This window comes from Nycticebus coucang, chromosome 13 (assembly GCF_027406575.1).
Source record: "Nycticebus coucang isolate mNycCou1 chromosome 13, mNycCou1.pri, whole genome shotgun sequence".
Lineage (NCBI taxonomy): Eukaryota > Metazoa > Chordata > Mammalia > Primates > Lorisidae > Nycticebus > Nycticebus coucang.
In genome coordinates this window covers 39892563-39914578 of record NC_069792.1, presented here as the reverse complement: position 1 = coordinate 39914578, position 22016 = coordinate 39892563, and the positions used below count along the sequence as shown (strand labels likewise).

The 22016-nt window shown below is 39.4% G+C and overlaps 1 protein-coding gene across 1 annotated transcript in view; it reads right to left on the bottom strand.

Moving 5' to 3' along the window:
- Positions 1-22016, bottom strand: part of LOC128563704 (serine/threonine-protein kinase Sgk3-like) — a 227196-nt gene that overhangs the window by 19539 nt on the left and 185641 nt on the right. Inside the window, exons 16-22 of the mRNA XM_053559135.1 lie at positions 20263-20312; positions 17761-17818; positions 13964-14047; positions 13732-13863; positions 7129-7241; positions 6993-7029; positions 6091-6177 (exon numbers count right to left, since the gene is read on the bottom strand). Of these exons, the coding sequence (XP_053415110.1) occupies positions 6091-6177; positions 6993-7029; positions 7129-7241; positions 13732-13863; positions 13964-14047; positions 17761-17818; positions 20263-20312 (561 nt within the window). The remainder of the gene's footprint in view (positions 1-6090; positions 6178-6992; positions 7030-7128; positions 7242-13731; positions 13864-13963; positions 14048-17760; positions 17819-20262; positions 20313-22016) is intronic.

Sequence of the window (22016 nt, the reverse complement as noted above, 5' to 3'; positions counted from 1 at the left end):
ACTCCTGGGCTTAAGCGATTCTCTTGCCTCAGCCTCCCGAGTAGCTGGGACTACAAGCGCCCGCCACAACGCCCGGCTATTTTTTGGTTGCAGTTTGGCCAGGGCCGGGTTTGAACCAGTCACCCTCGGTATATCGGGCCGGCGCCTTACCGACTGAGCCACAGGCGCCGCCCTTTGCCTACATTCAAAAAACAGAAAGAGAGCGCATCAACAAACTCATAAGCCATCTTATGGAATTGAAAAAAGAAGAACAATCTAAGCCTAAACTCAGTAGAAGAAAAGAAATATCCAAAAACAAATCAGAAATCAATGAAATTGAAAACAAAAGAATCATTCAGAAACTAAGGGTGGTGCCTGTGGCTCAAAGGGGTAGGGCACCAGCCCCATATGCCAGACGTGGTGGGTTCAAACCCAGCCTCGGCCAAAAACTACCAAAAGAAAAAAAAAAAAAACAGAAAATTAATGAAACAAGGAGATGGTTTTTTGAAAAAATAAATAAAATAAACCACTGGCCAGACTAACGAGAAATAGAAAAGTAAAATCTCTAGTAACCTCAATCAGAAATGGTAAAGGGGAAATAACAACTGATCCCACAGAGATAAAAGAGATCATCTCTGAATACTATCAGAAACTCTATGCCCAGAAATATGACAACGTGAAGGAAATGGATCAATATTTGGAATCACACCCTCTCCCTAGACTTAGCCAGGAAGAAATAAATCTCCTGAACAGACCAATTTCAAGCACTGAGATTAAAGAAACAATAAAAAAGCTTCCAGCCAAAAAATGCCCTGGGCCAGATGGCTTCACACCAGAATTCTATCAAACCTTCAAGGAAGAGCTTATTCCTGTACTGCAGAAATTATTCCAAAAAACTGAGGAAGAAGGAATCTTCCCCAACACATTCTATGAAGCAAACATCACCCTGATACCAAAACCAGGAAAAGACCCAAACAAAAAGGAGAATTTCAGACCAATCTCACTCATGAATATAGACGCAAAATTTCTCAACAATATCCTACGCAACAGATTACAGCTTATCATCAAAAAAGTCATTCATCATGATCAAGTAGGCTTCATCCCAGGGATGCAAGGGTGGTTTAACATACGCAAGTCTATAAATGTTAACCACCATATTAACAGAGGCAAAAATAAAGATCATATGATCCTCTGAATAGATGCAGAAAAAGCATTTGATAAAATCCAGCATCCTTTTCTAATTAGAATGCTGAAGAGTATAGGCATAGGTGGCACATTTCTAAAACTGATTGAAGCTATCTATGACAAACCCACAGCCAATATTTTACTGAATGGAGTAAAACTGAAAGCTTTTCCTCTTAGAACTGGAACCAGACAAGGTTGTCCTCTGTCACCTTTACTATTCAACGTAGTGCTGGAAGTTCTAGCCAATACAATTAGGCAAGACAAGGAAATAAAGGGAATCCAAATGGGAGCAGAGGAGGTCAAACTCTCCCTCTTTGCTGACATGATCTTATACTTAGAGAATCCCAAAGACTCAACCACAAGACTCCTAGAAGTCATAAAAAAAATACAGTAATGTTTCAGGATATTGTCCACAAGTTTGGATATTGTCAGGATAACGTCCACAAGTCAGTAGCCTTTGTATAATCCAATAACAGTCAAGATGAGAAGCTAATTAAGGACACAACTCCCCTCACCATAGTTTAAAAGAAAATGAAATACCTAGGAATATACCTAACGAAGGAGATGAAGGACCTCTATAAAGAAAATTATGAAATCCTCAGAAAGGAAAGAGCAGAGGATATTAACAAATGGCAGAACATACCATGCTCATGGATGGGAAGAATCAACATTGTTAAAATGTCTATACTTCCCAAAGCAATCTACCTATTCAATTCCATTCCTATCAAAATACCAATATAGTACTTTCAAGATTTGGAAAAAAGGATTCTGCATTTTGTATGGAACAAGAAAAAAACCCGTATAGCTAAGGCAGTTCTTATTAATAAAAATAAAGCTGGAGGCATCAGCATACCAGCTTTTAGGCTGTCCTACACAGCCATAGTGGTCAAGACAGCATGGTACTGGCACAAAAATAGAGACATAGACACTTGGAATCCAATTGAAAATGAGGAAATGAAACTAACATCTTACAACCACCTAATCTTCCATAAATCAAACAAGAACATATCTTAGGAGAAAGATTTCCTATTCAATAAATGGTGTTGGGAGAACTGGATATCCACATGTAAAAGACCGAAACTGGACCAACACCTTTCCCCAATCACAGAAATTGATTCAAGATGGATAAAGGACTTAAATTTAAGGCATGAAACAATAAAAATCCTCAAACACTGGAAGATATTGGCCTGGGGAAAGACTTCATGAAGAAGACTGCCATGGCAATTGCAACAACAAAAATAAACAAATGAGACTTCATTAAACTGAAAAGCTTCTGTACAGCTAAGGAGACAACAACCAAAGCAAATGGACAACCTACACAATGGGAAAGGATATTTGCATATTTTGAATCACACAAAAGCTTGATAACTAGGATCTATAGAGAACTCAAGTTAATCTACACGAAAAAACCAACAATCCCATATATCAATGGGTAAGAGACATGAATAGAACCTTTTCTAAAGAAGACAGACGAATGGCTAACAAACATATGAAAAAATGTTCATCATCTCTATATATTAGAGAAATACAAATCAGAACAAACCTGAGATACCATTTAACCCCAGCGAGAATGGCCCACATCACAAAATCTCAAAACTGCAGATGCTGGCGTGGATGTGGAGAGAAGGGAACACTTTTACATTGCTGGTGGGACTGCAAACTAGTACAACCTTTCTGGAAGGAAGTATGGAGAAACCTCAAAGCACTCAAGCTAGACCTCCCATTTGATCCTGCAATCCCATAACTGGGCATCTACCCAGAAGGAAAAAAATCCTTTTATCATAAGGGCACTTGTACTAGATTGATTATTGCAGCTCAATTTACAATCGCCAAAATGGGGAAACAGCCTAAATGCCCACAAACCCAGGAATGGATTAACAAGCTGTGATATATTTATACCATGGAATGCTATTGAGCTATTTAAAAAAATATAGAGTTTACATCCTTCATATTAACCTGGATGGAAGTGGAAGACATTTTTCTTAGTAAAGCATCACAAGAATGGAGAAGCATGAATCCTATGTGCTCAATTTTGATGAGGACAATTAACGACAATTAAGGTCATGGGGGGTAAGGAAAAGCAGAGAGAGGGAAGGAGGGAGGGGGTGGGGCCCTGCTGTGTGCCACACCTTCTGGAGGCAAGACATGATTGAAAGTGGGACTTTACCTAACAAATGCAATCAGTGTAACCTGGCTTATTGTACCCTCTATGAATCCCAAACAATAATAATAAAAAAAAATCAGAAGAAAAAGATAAATTACCTATGGGGTACAATTTACTATTCGGTGATGGGTGCACTAAAAGCCCAGACTTCACCACTGTACAGTATATACAGGTAATGGAATTCAACTTGTACTCTTTAAAAATATTTAAAAAAAAAAAAAAGAATGATTAAGTATAAAATGAATATACACACACAAAAATGTTTCATGTATAAACCAAAATAGAAATAATTACAAATATATCCAAGAGTTATGATTAGAGAGAAATAAAGAAAAAATACTTTTCGGGCGGCGCCTGTGGCTCAGTGAGCAGGGCACCGGCCCCATATGCCGAGGGTGGCGGGTTCAAATCCAGCCCTGGCCAAAGTGCAACAGAAAAATAGCCAGGCATTGTGGTGGGTGCCTGTAGTCCCAGCTGCTTGGGAGGCTGAGGCAAGAGAATCGCATAAGCCCAAGAGTTAGAGCTTGCTGTGAGCCGTGTGACGCCACGGCACTTTACCTGAGGGTGGTACAGTGAGACTCTGTCTCTACAAAAAAAAAAAAAAAAAAGAAAGAAAATGAAAAAATACTTTTCAAGATAAATAATTGTTACTCATAGACACTTCACATTAAGTTTCTGATGTCAATTCAAAGGTTCATGCGAGCTAGTTTACCGTACATTTTCAGTATTGTACTTGCAAGTACTCCATGGTAATCCTGAAACATTACATGGCATCTAAGATCACTACAGATACACTGAAATTAGACAATTTAAATCTGAACACATGTGTGAAGTGAGAATAAGGCTTTTAAATAAATTGTAAGGATTATTGTCACAAAAAGATGTTTTCCACTAACAAACAATATTAGAGAATGTGATGTTCTGGTTAATGAGGTCTTTTTTTTTCTTTGAGACAGAATCTCACTATGTTGCCCTTGGTAGAGTGTGGTGGCGTCACAGCTCACAGCAACCTCCAAATCTTGGGCTTAAGCAATTCTCTTGCCTCAGCCTCCCAAGTAGCTGGGACTACAGGTGCCCACCACAACACCTGGCTATTTTTTGTTGCAGTTGTATTGTTAGCTGGCCCTGCCAGGTTCGAACCTGCCACCCTTGGTGTACGTGGCTGGTGCCATAACCACTGTGCCACAGGCAGCAAGCCAGGTTAATGAGTTCTGATTCACTTTTCTCCGCACATTCAATGCTTTATTTTCTTCTGTTAAATAATTTTATTATAAAATATTACAACCAGATAGAAAAACAGAATAGAAACCAATAAAGCTATAATCCAGATATAGGCAATGTTAATATTTTGCTCTAGCTCATAAAAAAAGTTTTACTGGGGAGGGAGGATGGCTGGAGGGAGGGTAATTGGTGGGACCACACCTACGGTGCATCTCACAAGGGTACATGTGAAACTTACTAAATGTAGAATATAAATTATATCTTAACACTATAACTAAGAAAATGCCATAAAGGCTATGTTAACCAGTTTGATGAAAATATTTCAAATTGTATGTAAAACCAGCACATTGTACCCCATGACTGCATTAACGTACACAGCTATGATTTAACAAAAAATAATAATAAAAAAAAAGTTTTACTATACCACTTTCAAAAATCTACAGGGTCAACATGGATGAGAACCAACCAGTGATTGTCAGACACATCAAATAAAGTGATAAAACCACACAAAACCCCCAGCTCTATTGACATCTTCACATGCCACACAATTCACCCATTTAAAGTCTAAAATTCAATGGCTATAAACATATTCACAGAATTATGCAACCATAAACATAATCAATTTTAGGACATTTCCATGACTGGTTCATGATTTTTTTTTTAAGGATTAGAAATATAATTAAATCTTTAAAGAACTCTATGGTAAATTTTTAGCATTAAAAACAAGCATAATTTATTTATTTTGTTTGTTTGTTTGTTTTGTAGAGACAGAGTCTCACTTTATGGCCCTCAGTAGAGTGCCGTGGCCTCACAGAAGCAACCTCCAACTCCTGGGCTTAAATGATTCTCTTGCCTCAGCCTCCCGAGTAGCTGGGACTACAGGCGAACACCGTTCGCCCGGCTATTTTTTGGTTGCAGTTTGGCCATGGCCGGGTTTGAATCCGCCACCCTCGGTATATGGGGCCGGCGCGTTACCAACTGAGCCACAGGCGCCTCCAGCATAATTTATCTTTGTTGGGTTATTCAAAAGGGTCTTGTGGTATCTCACAATCATAGTTAAAAATATCAACTATTCTCTTGGCGCCCGTAGCTCAGTGGTTACAGTGCCAGCACATACACCAGGGCCTGCGGGTTTGAGCTTGGCCCAGTCCTTCTAAACAATAACAACCACAATTAAAAAAAAAAAAAACATCCGGGTGTTGTGGCCGGCGTCCATAGTCCCAGCTACTTGGGAGGCTAAGGCAAGAGAATTGCTTAAGCCCAAGAGGTTGAGGTTGCTGTGAGCTATGACGCCATGGCACTCTACCCAGGACCACAGCTTTAGACTCTGTCCCAAAATAAATAAATAAAAATACCAACTACTGATAAACTCTGAATGTATAAAAAGGATGATTATCAGATATTTCCACTTGTTTAGAAGCAGAAATGACAGTCTTTATTCTACTTTTCTTATTTCAAATTTATATATGCTATGCAATTTGTGATTCATATTTGCACTTTCTATGTGATTATATGAATGACAAATGAGACGTATTTCTTACCTCCGGTGTCCCACAAAATGTTGTGGTGGTATCAGAAATAGCAATTCCTTCTTTACAAAGCCCAAAATCTGTTAAGACAACATGTCCCTGACAAATACAGGAGCAGTAAGAGAAAACAAGGCAAGCATATAAATTGACAAATTTTTTTTTTTTTTTTTTTTGGAGAGAGAGAGTCTCACTGTACCGCCCTCGGGTAGAGTGCCGTGGTATCACGGCTCACAGCAACCTCTAACTCTTGTGCTTAAGCGATTCTCTTGCCTCAGCCTCCCGAGCAGCTGGGACTACAGGCGCCCGCCACAACGCCCGTCTATTTTGTTGTTGTTGTTGCAGTTCGGCCGGGGCTGGGCCCGAACCCGCCACCCTCGGCCTATGGGGCCGGCGCCCTACTCACTGAGCCACAGGCGCCGCCCAAATTGACAAATTTTAAAAACTTTTTTATTTGACATAATTTCAGATCCACAGGAAATTGCAAAAACAGTATACAGAGTCTGATGTATCTCTCACCCCACTTCCCCAATGCTGACATCTCACGTAAGAGCAGTACAGTATCAGATAGGAAACTGATGGTGGTACAGTACTGTCAGCCAGACCACCGACCTGGCTCAGTTGTCACTGTTTTTTATAGGCATACTTGTGTATGTGTGTGCAGTTCCATGCAATCATACATGTACTGATCATGAACTATCCATCACAAAGCACCTCCCTCATGCTAACCCTTTATCTTTGTGCTATCTCCATGAACTCTGTCTCCTTGCAGCTACCAATCTGGCCTCCATCTCTATAGTTTTGTCATTTTGAGAATGTTACATAAATGGAATCATGCAGTATGGAACCTCGGAGACTTTCTTCCTCTGACCATACACCACCACCAAATTGAGAACTAGTCAAAAGAGAACACTTACTACTGAATCCAGAAGAATATTTTCTGGTTTCAAGTCTCTATCAAATTAAAAAGAAAGAAAAGCAAAACTGAATATAAACCTAAATAAATAAAATTATCAAAAAGAAAGTTTTACAAGTTATATTTTAAAATTTTACCTGTACACGATTTTTATGGAGTGTAAGTAACCCAATGCACTGGCAATTTCAGCAGCATAAAACCTAGGTCTGTGTTCAGGAAAGGAGCTTTCTCGTTGTAAGTGAAAAAATAGCTGTAAAATTAGAGGTGGGGAGAGAGAATGTTAGGCTCATTCGGACACAGCATTAAACAGACACATTCCGTAAATACAAAGATAGAATTGGTTCTGTGACTACGAACATGAGATAAAAACGCACCAAAGCACAGAAGTGTAATTCTCCTTTCTCACATCCTCCACTTACCAATTACCCTCTCTTTGCAACCATGTGCCTGTTTACCTGGCTAATGTCACTCTTCTCCCACTTATCCCTCAATCCGCAATATAGCAGTGTCCTCACCCTTTCAAGCAATCACTCAGGAAAAGACTTATCAATGAAGAATTAATACTGCCATTTTGGATTATTTTTTTTCATTAAAAAAAACAAACCCTATTCAAAGATGGAAAACCAGTGGTTAACAGAACAAACACAGTCCACAGACACAATTTTCTTGAGCCAAATACTATTTTCAGAAAAATCTAAATTAGGGGTGGCACCTGTGGCTCAGTGGGTAGGGCGCCGGCCCCATATACCAAGGGTGGTGGGTTCGAACCTGGCCCCAGCCAAACCGCAATGAAAAAACAGCCGGACATGGTGGCAAGTGCCTGTAGTCCCAGCTACTCGGGAGGCTGAGGCAAGAGAATTGCCTAGGCCCTGGAGTTGGAGGTTGCTGTGAGCTGAGATGACACTGCACTCTACCAAGGGCGATAAAGTGAGACTCTGTCTCTACAAAAAAAAAAAAAAAAAAATTAGAAAGGAAAAATCTAAATTAGGTGATAACATTAAAAACTGCGAATTTGGGGGGCTAACAATTCTTTAGTTTTGGTGTCTTCTGAAAAAGAAAAAAAGGGGTGAGGGGAGCTCTGAACCGTTAGCCTTAAATTCTAATGTGGTGGCAGCTGGCTAGAGCAGAGCAGCGGCTGGACTCTGCAGTTCATTCCTCATACTTCCTACTTTTTAAGTTGATTTCTTACAAGGTGGCCTTCAGCCATTAGGTTACCTGCCTGCGACCTTTCCAGTAGGTCCCTTTAGGTCCCTGGGTCTGGGAGAGTCCGTCTCTGCTCCTTCTGGTCCCACATGCAGCAGTTGATGACAGGGATTCTGCCCTTGCCACTATCATTCTTTCTCCAAATACTCTTCCCAGGTAACCTTATCCTTTTAATGATTTTTACCACCATCTCCATGTTGATATCTCCCACATAAGCATCATTCAACAATTTAGAGGCAGAAAATGAATGAGGAAACCAAGGTCTCAAAAGGCTTGTTTATCTGCCCAGTGTCACAAAACTTATATGTCTATACTCTGTTCCAAATAAGGCATCCAGCAGTATACAAAAATTAAGTATCACGTGTCAAGGTTAAAATCTAAGTATGACCCATCGAGAGGTAAGTAACAGTCTAATAGTAGGGAACACGTGACGAAACCACACTCCTGCCTCTCCCTGTCTGTCTGTCCTCATCTTTATTCCTTGTCTACCTACTGCCCCACTCAATTCCTCCTGCACCCATCCTACCACTCGATTATACTTTATGCTTTTTCTCATCATCTTAGCCAAGTGTTACCTTTTAAATGACAAGCTTACCTCTTCCCATCTTTCCTGTTCAGTTTAAGAGCAGTCACTGTGTAAAAAAAGGGCCCAGAGGCAAAGGCCTAAAACAGCGTGAGGAAACCACATATGCATAAAGCAGGAAAGCTGCACTAGAATCTCGTCTGCATTCAGAGGGTCAAGGAACTGTGTCTGGCAATGAAGAAAGGGCTTTGCAGTCAGGATGCCTAAGTTAAAACCAAGGCCTGGGCTCGGTGCCTGTGGCTCAAGCGGATAAGACACCAGCCACATACACCTGAGCTGGCAGGTTCGAATCCAGCCCAGGCCTGCCAAACAATGATGGCTGTAACCAAAAAAAAAACAGCTGGGTGTTGTGGTGGGCACCTGTAGTCCAGCTATTTGGGAGGCTGAGGCAAGAGAATCGCTTAAGTCCGGGAGTTGGTGGTTGCAATGAGCTGTGATGCCACGGCACTCTACCCAGGGCTACAGCTTGAGGCACTGTCTCAAAAAAAAGAAAAAAAACAACCAAGGACTGACATGTGACATTAAGAAAGTTACTTAACCTCTCTGACCCTCCTTTCCTTATCTATAAAATGGGTCTAACTAAATAACCTGGGAGTTACAGTGCCTGTAGTCCCAGCTACTCAGGAAGCTTAGACAGGAGGATTGTTTTGAGCCCAGGAATATGATGCTGCTGTGAGCTAGGCTGATGCCATGGCACTTTAGCTTGGACAACAGAGTGAGACTCAGAAAAAAAAAAAAAAAAAAAACAAGAAAGACAATTACAGTGGTTATTTCAAAGAGCTATGATGCACTGAAACAAGACATGTAAAATAGCTGCAAAGTTACAGGCCTCAATAAACTGTCATTATCTCTTAGTACTCCTGCACACACAAATAAAATGGCCAACTTCAAAGTGGGAACAATGTAGGGTACATCACAGAATAAGGAAGGGTGTGCCTTGGGCTGGGCGTGGTGGCTCAGTACTTGGGAGGGCGAGGCAGGTGGATTGCCTGAGCTCACAGGTTTGAGACCAGCCCGAGCCAGAGTGAGACCTTGTCTCAAAGAATAGCCAGGTGTTGTGGTGGGTGCCTGTAGTTCCAGCTACTTGGGAGGCTGAGGCAAAAGAATCGCTTAAGCCCAAGAGTTGGAGGTTGCTGTGAGCTGTGACATCATAGCACTCTACCAAGAGCAATAAAGTGTGACTCTGTCTCAAAAAAAAAAAAAAAAAAAAAAGGAAGGGTGCCTGCAAGACACATAATCTTGTCCTGACCTTGAGGAACATTAAGAGACTTTTGTCAAAATTGAGTAATGATTCTATTTATGACCTTTGCCCAAAATGATCTTTAGGTTTATCTGACCACCTTTTGGATTTACAGGATAGAAACTGCTCTTTCTTATAAGTTCCTTTATTCTACAGTTAAATGTACTCTAGTAAGGTTGAAATATTTTTTCCTTTCTTCTTAGTATCACAAGAATGGAAAAGCAAATATCCAATGTACTATATATAGTACGATATATATCCAATCTACTAGTATGAAGCCAGAAGACAATCTAATACATGCCCACAGAAGAGAAAACTCAATTCAAGTTGTAGGGGAATTGGTGTGTTCCCACCTAACGGGCACGATGTCAGGGTACACGGCATACCGCCTGGGTGCAGGGCACAACCACAGCAGGGATTGTACCTAACAAATGCAAACATTATAACCTAATCATTTGTACCCTCATATTAATTGGAAATTTAAAAAATATTCTTTTTCGGGCGGCGCCTGTGGCTCAGTCGGTAAGGCCCCGGCCCCATAAACCGCGGGTGGCGGGTTCAAACCCGGCCCCGGCTGAACTGGGCGTTGTGGTGGGCACCTGTAGTCCCAGCTGCTCGCGAGGCTGAGGCAAGAGAATCGCTTAAGCCTAGGAGTTGGAGGTTGCTGTGAGCTGTGTGATGCCATGGCACTCTACCGAGGGCCATAAAGTGAGACTCTGTCTCTACAAAAAAAAAAAAATATTCTTTTTCTCTCTGCTCTCAGAGTGGAAGATGGACAATCTCTTTGTAAAGATATCATGTTTAGGGCGGCGCCTGTGGTTCAGTGAGTGGGGCGCTGGCCCCTTATGCCGAGGGTGGTGGGTTCGAACCCAGCCCCGGCCAAACTGCAACAACAACAACAAAAAGATATCATGTCTACTAGTTTAAATAATTTTTGAAGACATTCACATGTTAAAGATCAAATTACCAATGTGTGTTTTCCTCGTCCTCCCCGCCCCCCAATTTGTTCTGCAGGTAGATTCATTACACAGCGGAAGCCCAGTGCGTGCTCTTTGTGGTTGGCCCAACAATCTCTGCCCTTGGCCTAGTGGACGGAACAGCTCCCCTCACCGAGGCAGAGAGCCTGGGCTCAGGGGCCATGGTGTCTGGACTCTGGGCTTGCTGAGCACCAAGTCCTCCCAGGCTCTTAGAAGCGACCAGCAACTGCCTCAGATGCCAGAACACCTACAACAGGGACTGCAGTGTGGAGACAGCCACTGGGGTGGTTATAAAAAATGGCCCAAAGAATTGCCCTAAGGAATCGACAGCTAGGAATTGGGATCAAGAAGATGTAGCTGAAGAGGTGGAAAAATTCTCAGTGGCCAGTGAGGAAGTCTCGAAGAAGAGAGCCATAAAGAAAGAAAAGTGCAGAAATGCCAGATCTCAATCTGATCGCGTAGGAGCCTTGAAAGGCCTGGTTGTCCCTTCTGAAGGAGTAGAGTTTTCTCGATTTGGTGGAGGTGCTGGAGGGAAGCCTCTGCAAGGACTATCAAATGGAAACTCCGTAACCAGCACAAGGGTGGCAACAGATACCAAGGCTGACTTTGGTTGTGTTGCTACAAATGGCCTCACCACCTTGGCCGATAGAACAATTTCAAATCCCAAAACTAACAAGGACAGTCAGCAGTCTTCCTCCTATGGCTTTGCTTCTAGTAAAGCCCACATATGAATACCTGGAACAAGCAGCTGATAGTCTAGAACTGCTCTTTTCGGGATTGGCTAGCCAAGCATGTGAATGCAAACCCACTCTGTGATCTGACACCTGCCTTTAAACACTATGAGAAATATTTAGAGAATATTAAACAGCAGCACATAAACAATGTCAGGAGTAATCCTCAGAATAAAACTAACAAGACAGTGGTTGAATAGTAGTCTCCTTCCCTATTTGGTTCAACAAAATCACAGAAAGAGTCAGCATTGTTGTTCCATGGCAACAAAACTAAAGATACATCTAAACAGAAGATCAAGCTTTTACCTAAAAAGAAAATTCCATCACTAGAAGGAATAAGTGCCTTGTTTAATTTTGGCAACATAATAGATAGCTCGCTTTTGCACTCATTAAGCTCTGGCTCCTTGGCTGGAAACTCTGCTTTATTTGGCAAAGATATTACCCAGAACAAACCTGTTTCTTTTCATTTTGCACTAAAACGCTGGCGAGCTGAGCAGAAGGTGGCAAGAGCTGAAGAGGATCCGGAGCCACCCAAAGTAGTAGTTACTGAAGTAAAAGAAGATGCTTTTTACTACAGAAAGCAACATATTGCTGAATGTTCTGATTTCATCCAATATGCCACGTACCCACATGGGGAAAAATAATGTACTTAGTGTCTGTGTTCCAAATCTACCAATTGATGATGAGGATACCACTATCCCAATTACTATGTTAATCTGGGCAAACACTAGCAAGATACAGATGAATTGCACAAAATTTTACTGGAGAAAAAGGATGCTTGAACACATGAAGCCAAGCAAGGAATTACTGCCAAGTTGGTGCTTGCCCCACCACCCCTTAAATATACTTTTTTTTCTCTTCTTACTTTGACATCCTAGGAACTTAATAAATAACTTGACTTTTGTGAGGAAGGTTAATATGGCCAATAAAACCTTTAAGTATTAAGTGCCCAGAAACTATATTCTCCCTTAACAACTGTCTAATGTATAACATACGGTTCAACGAAATTTTTTGAGCAGACTTTTTAATGTTCATTTGTTTACTAAACTAACCATAAATGATTTTTAAAAAGAAAGAAAACTGTGAGGATTAAGTAGAAGAATGGGAATGGTCATCTGTCTAGATTCAGGATCAGACTGCCTGAGTTCCTTCCTGCCTCCAAGACTTCCTCACCACATGTCTTCCATAAGCTACCTAGCTTCTTTGGCTCTCTCTCTCTCTCTTTTTTTTTTTTTTTTTTGATCTTATATAGTAAGGTTGTTGTGAAGATAAAATACTTATGTGCAAAGAACCGGAGTGCTGGACACATAATAATACTCAATACATGTTAGTTGTTACTGTAATTATCATCATAGTAGCGGCGTTTCCCATAGCATATTCAATATCCACCTAAATCAGAATTCGGGGGAATATTAATAGAATTGGGTCAAACAAAAATGAAAACTATACAGTAAAAAAAAAAAAATTCTCTTAATTTATCATAGCTTTGCTTAAGGCGGAACTTCTGTCTTTAACATGCTGAACGTACTGTGAATCACCAAGGAGACACACCATGAAACATTTCCCAAACTTCACCATGAAGCCCTTTTTCAGAGGCCCATCTCATTTGTTTAATAGTATGCAAATTTTAGATGATGATAGACTGGAGTAATATTTATATGCAACTGTTGGAACAATTATCAAAATTATAAAGCATGTTTTTTTCTAACATTTTTGACATGTATTACTCATGCTCTATAGCGTGGTGACAAATCTGTCCATGAAGTCTGCTGCTTCGTGCCCCGTTCTTTTAGGAACCTTCCCGACTATATACGTACCATGTGCTTAAGGGCCCTGTGGTGTGTTTCTCCGCATCTTGCATTGTACTTAGTATCTGGAATATTACTGCTACTCAACAAATAGCTATTGATAATGCATTGTTTTTCTACAACTAACAAAAGAAAAACTCGGTCTTTATGCTATTTTTTCTAAACTATTAATATTAGGAAACTAATGAGAAAACTCACCTCCACTCCATTAACAAAATCCAGAACAAAATAAAGCTTTTCAGTTGTTTGGAAAGAAGAATGTAATCCAACCAAAAATGGATGTTTCACATTTTTCAAAAGCACATTGCATTCAGCCATAATATGTTTTTGCTGGGAAAAAAAGGTAAAGGATCAATTATATTATTCACCCCACAAAAAAGCATGTTAATTGAGAAAACGGGCTGAAGAAAAACAGCTATTGCAATTTTACCTCTTTTCTGTTAAGAACTACTTTTTTCTGTAACACTTTGACAGCATAAAATTTTCCATCCAGTTTTCGTTTTGCAAGAAGACCCTGTTACAGTTAAACATTATGCACACTATTAGAAATTTCAATATTCTGAGAGGAATAATTCATTTTAAATAAATCAATACTTCTTAAATTATGTAAAAAGAAAGCCCACTGGCTCGAAGCCTGTAACAGTGGTTACGGCACCAGCCACATACACCAAGGCTGGCGGGTTTGAAACTGGCCGGGGCCTGCTAAACAACAATGACAATTGCAACAACAAAAAAATAGCCGGGCATTGTGGCAGACACCTGTAGTCCCAGCTACTTGGGAGGCTGAGGCAAGAGAATCGCTTAAGCCCAAGAGTTTGAGGTTGCTGTGAGTTGTGACGCCATGGCGCTCTACCAAGAGCAACATAGTGAGACTCTGTCTCAAAAAAAAAAAAAAAAAAGAGTCCACACAGGACCTAGATAGGTTTTTATTCTGAAAAATCAAGAATTATTGCATTTATTTCTATAATTCTACTCTTCCCTAAATATTTTGTTATTCATAAAGATAGAGTGAATACATTTTTAGGGTGAAATTGTCCTAAAGTCAACTGTTGGTATTTTCCTTTTGTTTTCCATAACATTTGGCTCTGTTGAACATTCCTCCCTAAAATTTTTCCTTTTCTTGACAATTCTCCTCTGCCTTTTTCTTCTCCAATATTTTGATTGGTTCATTTTTAAGTACCTTCTGAGAAAATAACTCTAAGAACATGGCAATTAGTCATTATTAATTCCTTTCAAGTAGGTATTTTTTTCCAGTGAAGTGGAAGCTTTGGACAACAGTTAAGAAGCAAATAAGCAAATGAAAAGTGGAACTAAGACCAGACACTGGAGAAGGGTTTAGAATAATGTCAGATTGCCATTATTGCTATTTAGTTTATCACATCTATTTTTCTAATCTTCAAATTGTGAATTTGCATTTCTTTGTTTTTCCTTTGTGTTCTGTTTTTCTTTGTTGCAATTTTTTTTTGCATTTTGCAAAAAAAATTTTTTTGAGACAGCCTCAGTTTGTCCCCCTCAGTAGAGTGCCGTGGCATCACAGCATACAGCAACCTCAAACGGTTGGGCTCAAGTGATTCTCTTGCCTCAGCCTACCATACCTGAGACTACAGGCACCGGCCACAATGCCTGGCTATTTTTAGAGACAGGGTCTCGCTCTTGCTCAGGCTGGTCTCCAACTCAATCCACCTGCCTTGGCCTCCCAGAGTGCTAGGATTACAGGCATGAGCCACCGCGCTTGGCCTGCATTTTGCAAAATTTTAAACTTTTATTAAACATAGCATACGTATACAAAAACTCAAAAATCATTACAGCTCAGTAAATTATTATAAAGTGAATACACACAGCTATACAACCACTATCCAGGTCAAAAACTAAAACAGTAGCTGAAACCTCCATTTTCTCCCCTCCCAGTCATGACTCATCTGCCTCAGCCTCCCAGGTAACTACCAGCATCTCAACTTGCAGTAGCATGGGTTAAGTTTTGCCCTTTTTTGAATTTCATGTAATTACAACATAGAGTTGTTGCTGTCTTAGTTCTTTCATCATAAATTACATAAGTTTCATTCGTGTTGTGGCAGATGGCATAGTTTTCATTATTTTCATGGCTGTGCAGAATATTCCATGATTACCCTATATACCATAGAGTACCTCTGTTCTATTGATAGGTATCTAGACTGCTCATGAATAATGATGCTATGAACATTCTTACACACACCTTCCTATTGCACGTGCATTTCTGCTGGATATGTAGCTAGGAGCGTTTTCGACAGCATAAAAAACATCTAGGAATAAATCTAATTAAAGTTGTGTAAAAATTCTAAGCAGAGCACTATACAATATTTTTCTTTTTAATTAATTTTTTTTTTGAGGCAGAGTCTCATTCTGTAGCCCTCAGTGGAGTGCTGTGGCATCATAGCTCACAGCAACCTTAAACTCTTGGGCTCGAGTGATTCTCTTGCCTCAGCCTCCCAAGTAGCTAGCTGGGACTCTAGTGCCCATCATAATGTCCAGCTATTTTTTTTTTTTTTTTTTAGAAATGAGGTCTCACTCTGGCTCAGGGCAGTTTCGAACTCATGAACTCAGGCAATCCACCCGCCTAGGCCTCCCAGAATGCTAGGATTACAGGTGTGAGCAAACTGTGCCTGGCCACACTATAAAATATTATTGAGAAAACTTAAAGATGAGCTAAATTAACAAAGAGATATACTATAGCATGGATTGGAAGACTCAAAATTGTAAAGCTAACAATTCTCCAAACTCATCTACAGATTCAATGAAATCTCAACCAAATTCTAACAGAATTTCTGCAGAAATTGACACATTGACTCTGAGTTTGATATATTATAGATATGTAAATGGTTAAGAATATCCTCTGGGATATTCTTAAGGAAGGACGACTTGTTCTGTTGGATATTAAGCTACAGTTGTTAAAGCAATGTGGTATTGGTGCCAGGATAAACAAATAGGCCAATGAAACAAAATATAAAATCCAGAATCATTAGGGAAATAACATTTTTTCATAGATTGTGTAGAATCATCTGGTTATCCATATGAAAAAAATGAACTGTGACCCTGCATCTCACATCATATGCAAGTTCCTGACAGACTCTAGATCTAAACATGAAATTTTCAAAAGATAGTGCTTTTTTTTTTTTTAAGGTAGGATCTTGGTATGTTGCTCAGGCTAGTTTTAAACCCCTGGGCTCAAGCACTAGTCCAGGATGAGCCTCCAGTGTAGCTGGATTTGCAGGTGTGCATCACAGTGCCCAGCTAATACTTTTTTTCTAATGATAAAGTATCTCTAGCATCCCAACAGAATTTTGGGCATTTTGAGAGAAGGATTCACCTCTAACTTTCTATTGCTTATACTAGCATAATGTCCAGCATATGGTAGGTGGACAATATACATTTGATGAATGAATAAACACACATGTTTTAACTGTATGGCCACAGTTTCTGGTCTCAAGGGAACTCAGAAAAGAAACAAGAGTTGCCAAAGCTATGTATACAGCAAAATATAATAAAACACATACATATTCATTTTTACTACAGATTGAACTACAGTGTATAAAAGCATTTAAATACATTTGATGATTCTGGTAACTTCATCTGTGATTTCTTTCCTGGCATCCCTGGCCTGAAATGCTCCCTTTCCTTGGTATGACTACCCTGTCAAGCTATGTGATTCATCTGACCCCATAGGAGAATAAGCCAGGTCCTCACACATATATTCCTTTCCTGCTCAAACTGTTATTTTACCCAGCTGCTCATTTCTGCCTTTTTACCTCCAGCTTATACAGCATATCTTTTAAGAAACCATTCTAGATCCACCCATCTCAGGCAGGGGGGACCTTCCCCTAGATGCCTGTCATCCTCTCTCATTTCACCTTCATCTTCATTTCCTTCATAGCCATTACTATTTGTGATTATTTACTTGAATGAATATTTTTAATTGTCTATTTCCCTCACTAGCTTGCAAGCATCAGGAAGGTAGTAACCACGTCAGTTTCTGTCAGTATCTAACCAGGGTCTAGTAGGGTAGTTGGCACAGATACCATGTAAAAGTGAACTTTATATTAGATTACAAGAGGTTGCTTCATCTCTCTAATTACCGTTAGTACTTTGAGGGTAGGGAAAGTATCTTAATTCTATATGCTACATGCCGAAAGTCCTGTGGCTCACATATAGAAAACATTGATTTACTGGATGAGAAAATAACACCATTCTTACCTTGCCAAAGCTGCCTTTTCCAATAACTTTTAAGAAATCAAAGTCAGTTGGGTTAGCACTGGAATAAATTAACAATAATTAACAATAAATTAGTCCCCCCCAGTTAGAAAGATATTAACTTTAAAACATTTCTTGGGCCCACTCTTTAATAAATAATGTTAGGCACAAAACACTTCATCATTATGACTCCAGCTTTCCCACCAGTAGTAACTCATCTTTAATATATAAAAGACAATGTAAGTAGTAATAATAACTACTTTCTGATCAGATAAAACATTTTCTAACTTTAAATCTCATTAAGCTACTTAAGAGGGACTTCAATAATATTCTCTTTGACAGAAAAGATGTATGTATATCCTGTATAAGGATGAACTCAAAATAGCCTCTCTGTAAACCAATTTTATTAGCCAAGAATCAATGTTGGAATGAGGAAACTGAATATGTATATTAGTGATACATTAGGACTATCTGTACCTGGTAATTCTTCTGAAAAGAAAGTTCCTCGGGTGGCGCCAGTGGCTCAGTGGGTAGGGCGCCGGTCCCATATGCCGGAGGTTGCGGGTTCAAACCCAGCCCCGGCCAAATTGAAAAAAAAAAAAAAGAAAGTTCCTCTTTGGAACACCTATTGAAGATGCTAAGAAAATTCCTGATGGAAAAAAAAACCCTACCATATTGTTTTACTTATAAATCACCTAGTATACATTGAAGATAAAAAACCTGCTTATTCTCGTGGATGGTAACACAGGAAATCCGGGAATAGAAAAAAGCCAGCGGGAATATTAGGACTGTCTTTTTATTTACGTTAGCCTATCAGATCAAAACAGCATAGGCTTTATGTTGGCAAAAGCACCCAGCAGCAGAAAGTTGAGATGAAGCAGCCAGAAAAAGCTATTTCCTCCAATACCAGTCTAAATTCCTAAGTCATACTAGGGAGAGGGGAATGATTCCATTTAGATTTAAAATTTGCTTCAATTTATTATCAAAATAGTTAATTCAAACACCAGGGCCAGGTTAAACAGTGACAGGTAAGGATTAGTGAGATAAATAGTTAACTACATTTAGATGTTTTTCTTCTTCAAAAACCCGCTCTTTGGACTATTTTGTTCTCTAACAACATGCAGAGATATCAAAATATTTTTAAACACATGTAGAGTGAAAAACACGCCAATCCCTCAGACATAGGAAACAGGATAACTAAGGCCATACCAATGGCACCCATTGTTAACTGCTCTGATGAACCCTAACTAAAAGCAAATTTCCATTTTTCTTCAATGCTGTGAATAAGAGAAAAGAATGCTCAAAAACAAACTTACTCTAGTTAGCATTCCATTTCTTTGCTTTCCTTGCAGGAAAACTCAAGGAAGTTTTGTAAACTGTCTCCACCTGCTGTCCTCCTGTGGATCTCTTGCGAACCCCTCCGTCCCGGGCCCATCACACCACAGACTGCTCAGAGTTTAGCAGCCAATCTTCGACTTTCATCTTACTTGCACTAACAGCAACGTGAACAGAGTTAATTACCCCCCTGACTTTGGGAAACTACATTCTTGGTTTTCCTCCTGTCTCACAGACTGCCCTTTCTGTCTCTATTACCGGTTATTCCTTGACTTCACGATGCTGAAGTGTCCCAGGACTCAATCCTTGGATCACTTCTCTCATCTGTCCATACTCACTCTCCAAGGAGACCAAGAGGGTGGAGAAAGCCTGGTGCCCTGGGATGAAATAATACTTTATAATTAATCCAATAAGCCTGTGAGGATAAAGTAAGGATGCAACACCACAACTCTCCAATCCGTGGCAGACGTCATTAATCATTCAGGGCTTTTCTCAAACGGAGCTAAGCAGCCCTGGAATCCTTCTTTGTATGGAGTATTGTAGCCATTCACTTCCAATGAACTGCTGGACTTGACATTCCAGATGAAGTCTATACCTGCCAACCCTGATATCATTCAGTATTGCTCAGACTGTGTTTCTCAAAATGTTCCCCATGCTCAAATAAATGTGAATATGGGGAGAAACTGAATAAATAAAGCTTACTAGCCTTAACATACTAATGTCCATCAAGACTCCATTGGAACAAACTGGCTAACAAGTAGGGTGAACCAACAACAGAACGCCAGGAGGATATTAATCACGCTTGCAAGGGCACTTTCCTTCTGACTAACTCGTAGGTCCCTCCAAGAACTTACTGTCCCCTGGGAAGTATGGTCAACTGATTTTCTCCAAATGCATACTCTCCCCCAAAATAAGACCAGAAAAGTGACAATGACAAAACAGCAGAACCAACCAAAAATATGTGGATTAAAAACTCCTCAAGGCTCTACTAAAGCAATAAAATTTAGAGCAGCAATTAGTGAAGCGTATGACAGTACTATATTCACTGTAACCATGGTTATAGTTCATAGGCCTCCAAATAAACTGGTATAATTATGCATATCTGCATACTCTCAAAAAAGATCTTCCCAAAATTTAGTCAAAGGATGGTTTGAAACAAATTAAACCTACTGAGGATTTCCAGATGGTCCCAGGTTGATGTTCTGTGAGGTAGTGTGTAGCTGTTTGGATGGGGGAAAAAAACAACATTCTCAATGGAGCTTCAAAAATTATCAATGTTTAGAAATAAAACATACAGAACTGTACCATAGATAACATGGGTATTGTCATATGATAGAAACCTAAGGCCTGAATAAGTATATAGACTTATTTGGAAACATATAATTGATATAAGCATAATTATTTTTATCACAATAACTTCTAGGAACAGTTGTAAGGAAAAAAAGTAAGTAAGCCAGAAATCAACCTCAAAGTTGGCAAATGAATGAAATAACCTGGAGGAAGCTCCTTGGAAGAGGTGGGTATTGAAACCACAAATTTAAGAGGAAACATTTTATCAAAGAAAACTATTTAAAAATGGCTATTTTTCAGATAGGTAATTAAAGACAGAAGATAGGATACTGATGATGATTGTAAATGCTGGATTTCAGTTTTAATTTGACGCTAGGTAAATATAGGCAAAGCAAATACAGACAGCAGTGCTCTTCCAATTCCAGCACTGTAGTAGCACCAAAATTTTAAAGGCTTTCTTCTTCGTTACACTTACAATATTATAAATTCAACCTCTGATACTAATTTAGAAGCAGATCTTTCTGTACCTATTATGCCATAAAAAATTAATAAAAGTTTCTAGTTCATTAACAATTAGCCAGAAATTTGACTCAGAATCTCAAAAGATTAATCTAACAATCCTAGCAGACCAGTGTAGATGAATTCTGCTTCACATAAATTCACTTTGAAATTCTTTACACAAGCAAAAGGAGACGAAAAAAATTCTTTATACATTCAGAGAATTAACTCAGTTATAAATGTCTGAAATACATGCACTTTTACTAGTTCTCTATATAATTATACTTCATATAAGTTACAAATATAAGAAGCTTTATAAAACTCTTTAGGCTCGGCTCCTGTAGCTCAGCGGCTAGGGCGCCAGCCACATACACCAGAGCTGGTGAGTTTGAATCTAGCCTGGGCCTGGCAAACAACAACTCCAACCAAAAAATAGCCAGGCGGTGTGGCAGGCGCCTGTAGTCCCAGCTCCTTGGGAGGCTGAGGCAAGAGAATCACTTAAGCTCAAGAGTTTGAGGTTGCTGTGTGCTGTGATGCCACGGCACTCTACCAAGGGCAACATAGTGAGACTCTGTGTCAAAAAAAACAAAGAACAAAAAACTCTTTAATCAGAATCATGAAAATTTTACCTTGTCATATTTCTTATCACTGACATATGTAATATATAGTAACTTAAATTCATTTCAAATTTATACTCCTCAGAATAAAAAATATTTTTCAAAATAAAGAGCAATTACTCTCATCCTTCAAAAGTTCTTAAGTGTAAGTTTCTTAGAAAATAACACTAGCACTAGTATTTTGTTTACAATTCAAGTTTATTTCCTCCTGATACCTTTATATGAAAACTCCTCATGTAACAGATTTTCAATCCACAGAAGACAAAAATATATGAAACTTATGATAATATAATAGGAGACACAAAACTTTATAAATTTCACTAAATGAGATTAGTCCGTTGTGGCTAATTTTAACATGAGAGCAGCCTTTCATCTTTATATACTATAGTGCTCCACAGATCCTAACAATGTAATTCAAAGTAAGTTGTAATTTCAAGACATTTATTATTATTGTTTTTTTCTGAGATAGACTCTCACTTTGTCACCCTCAGTAGAGTGCCATGGCATCACAGTTCATAG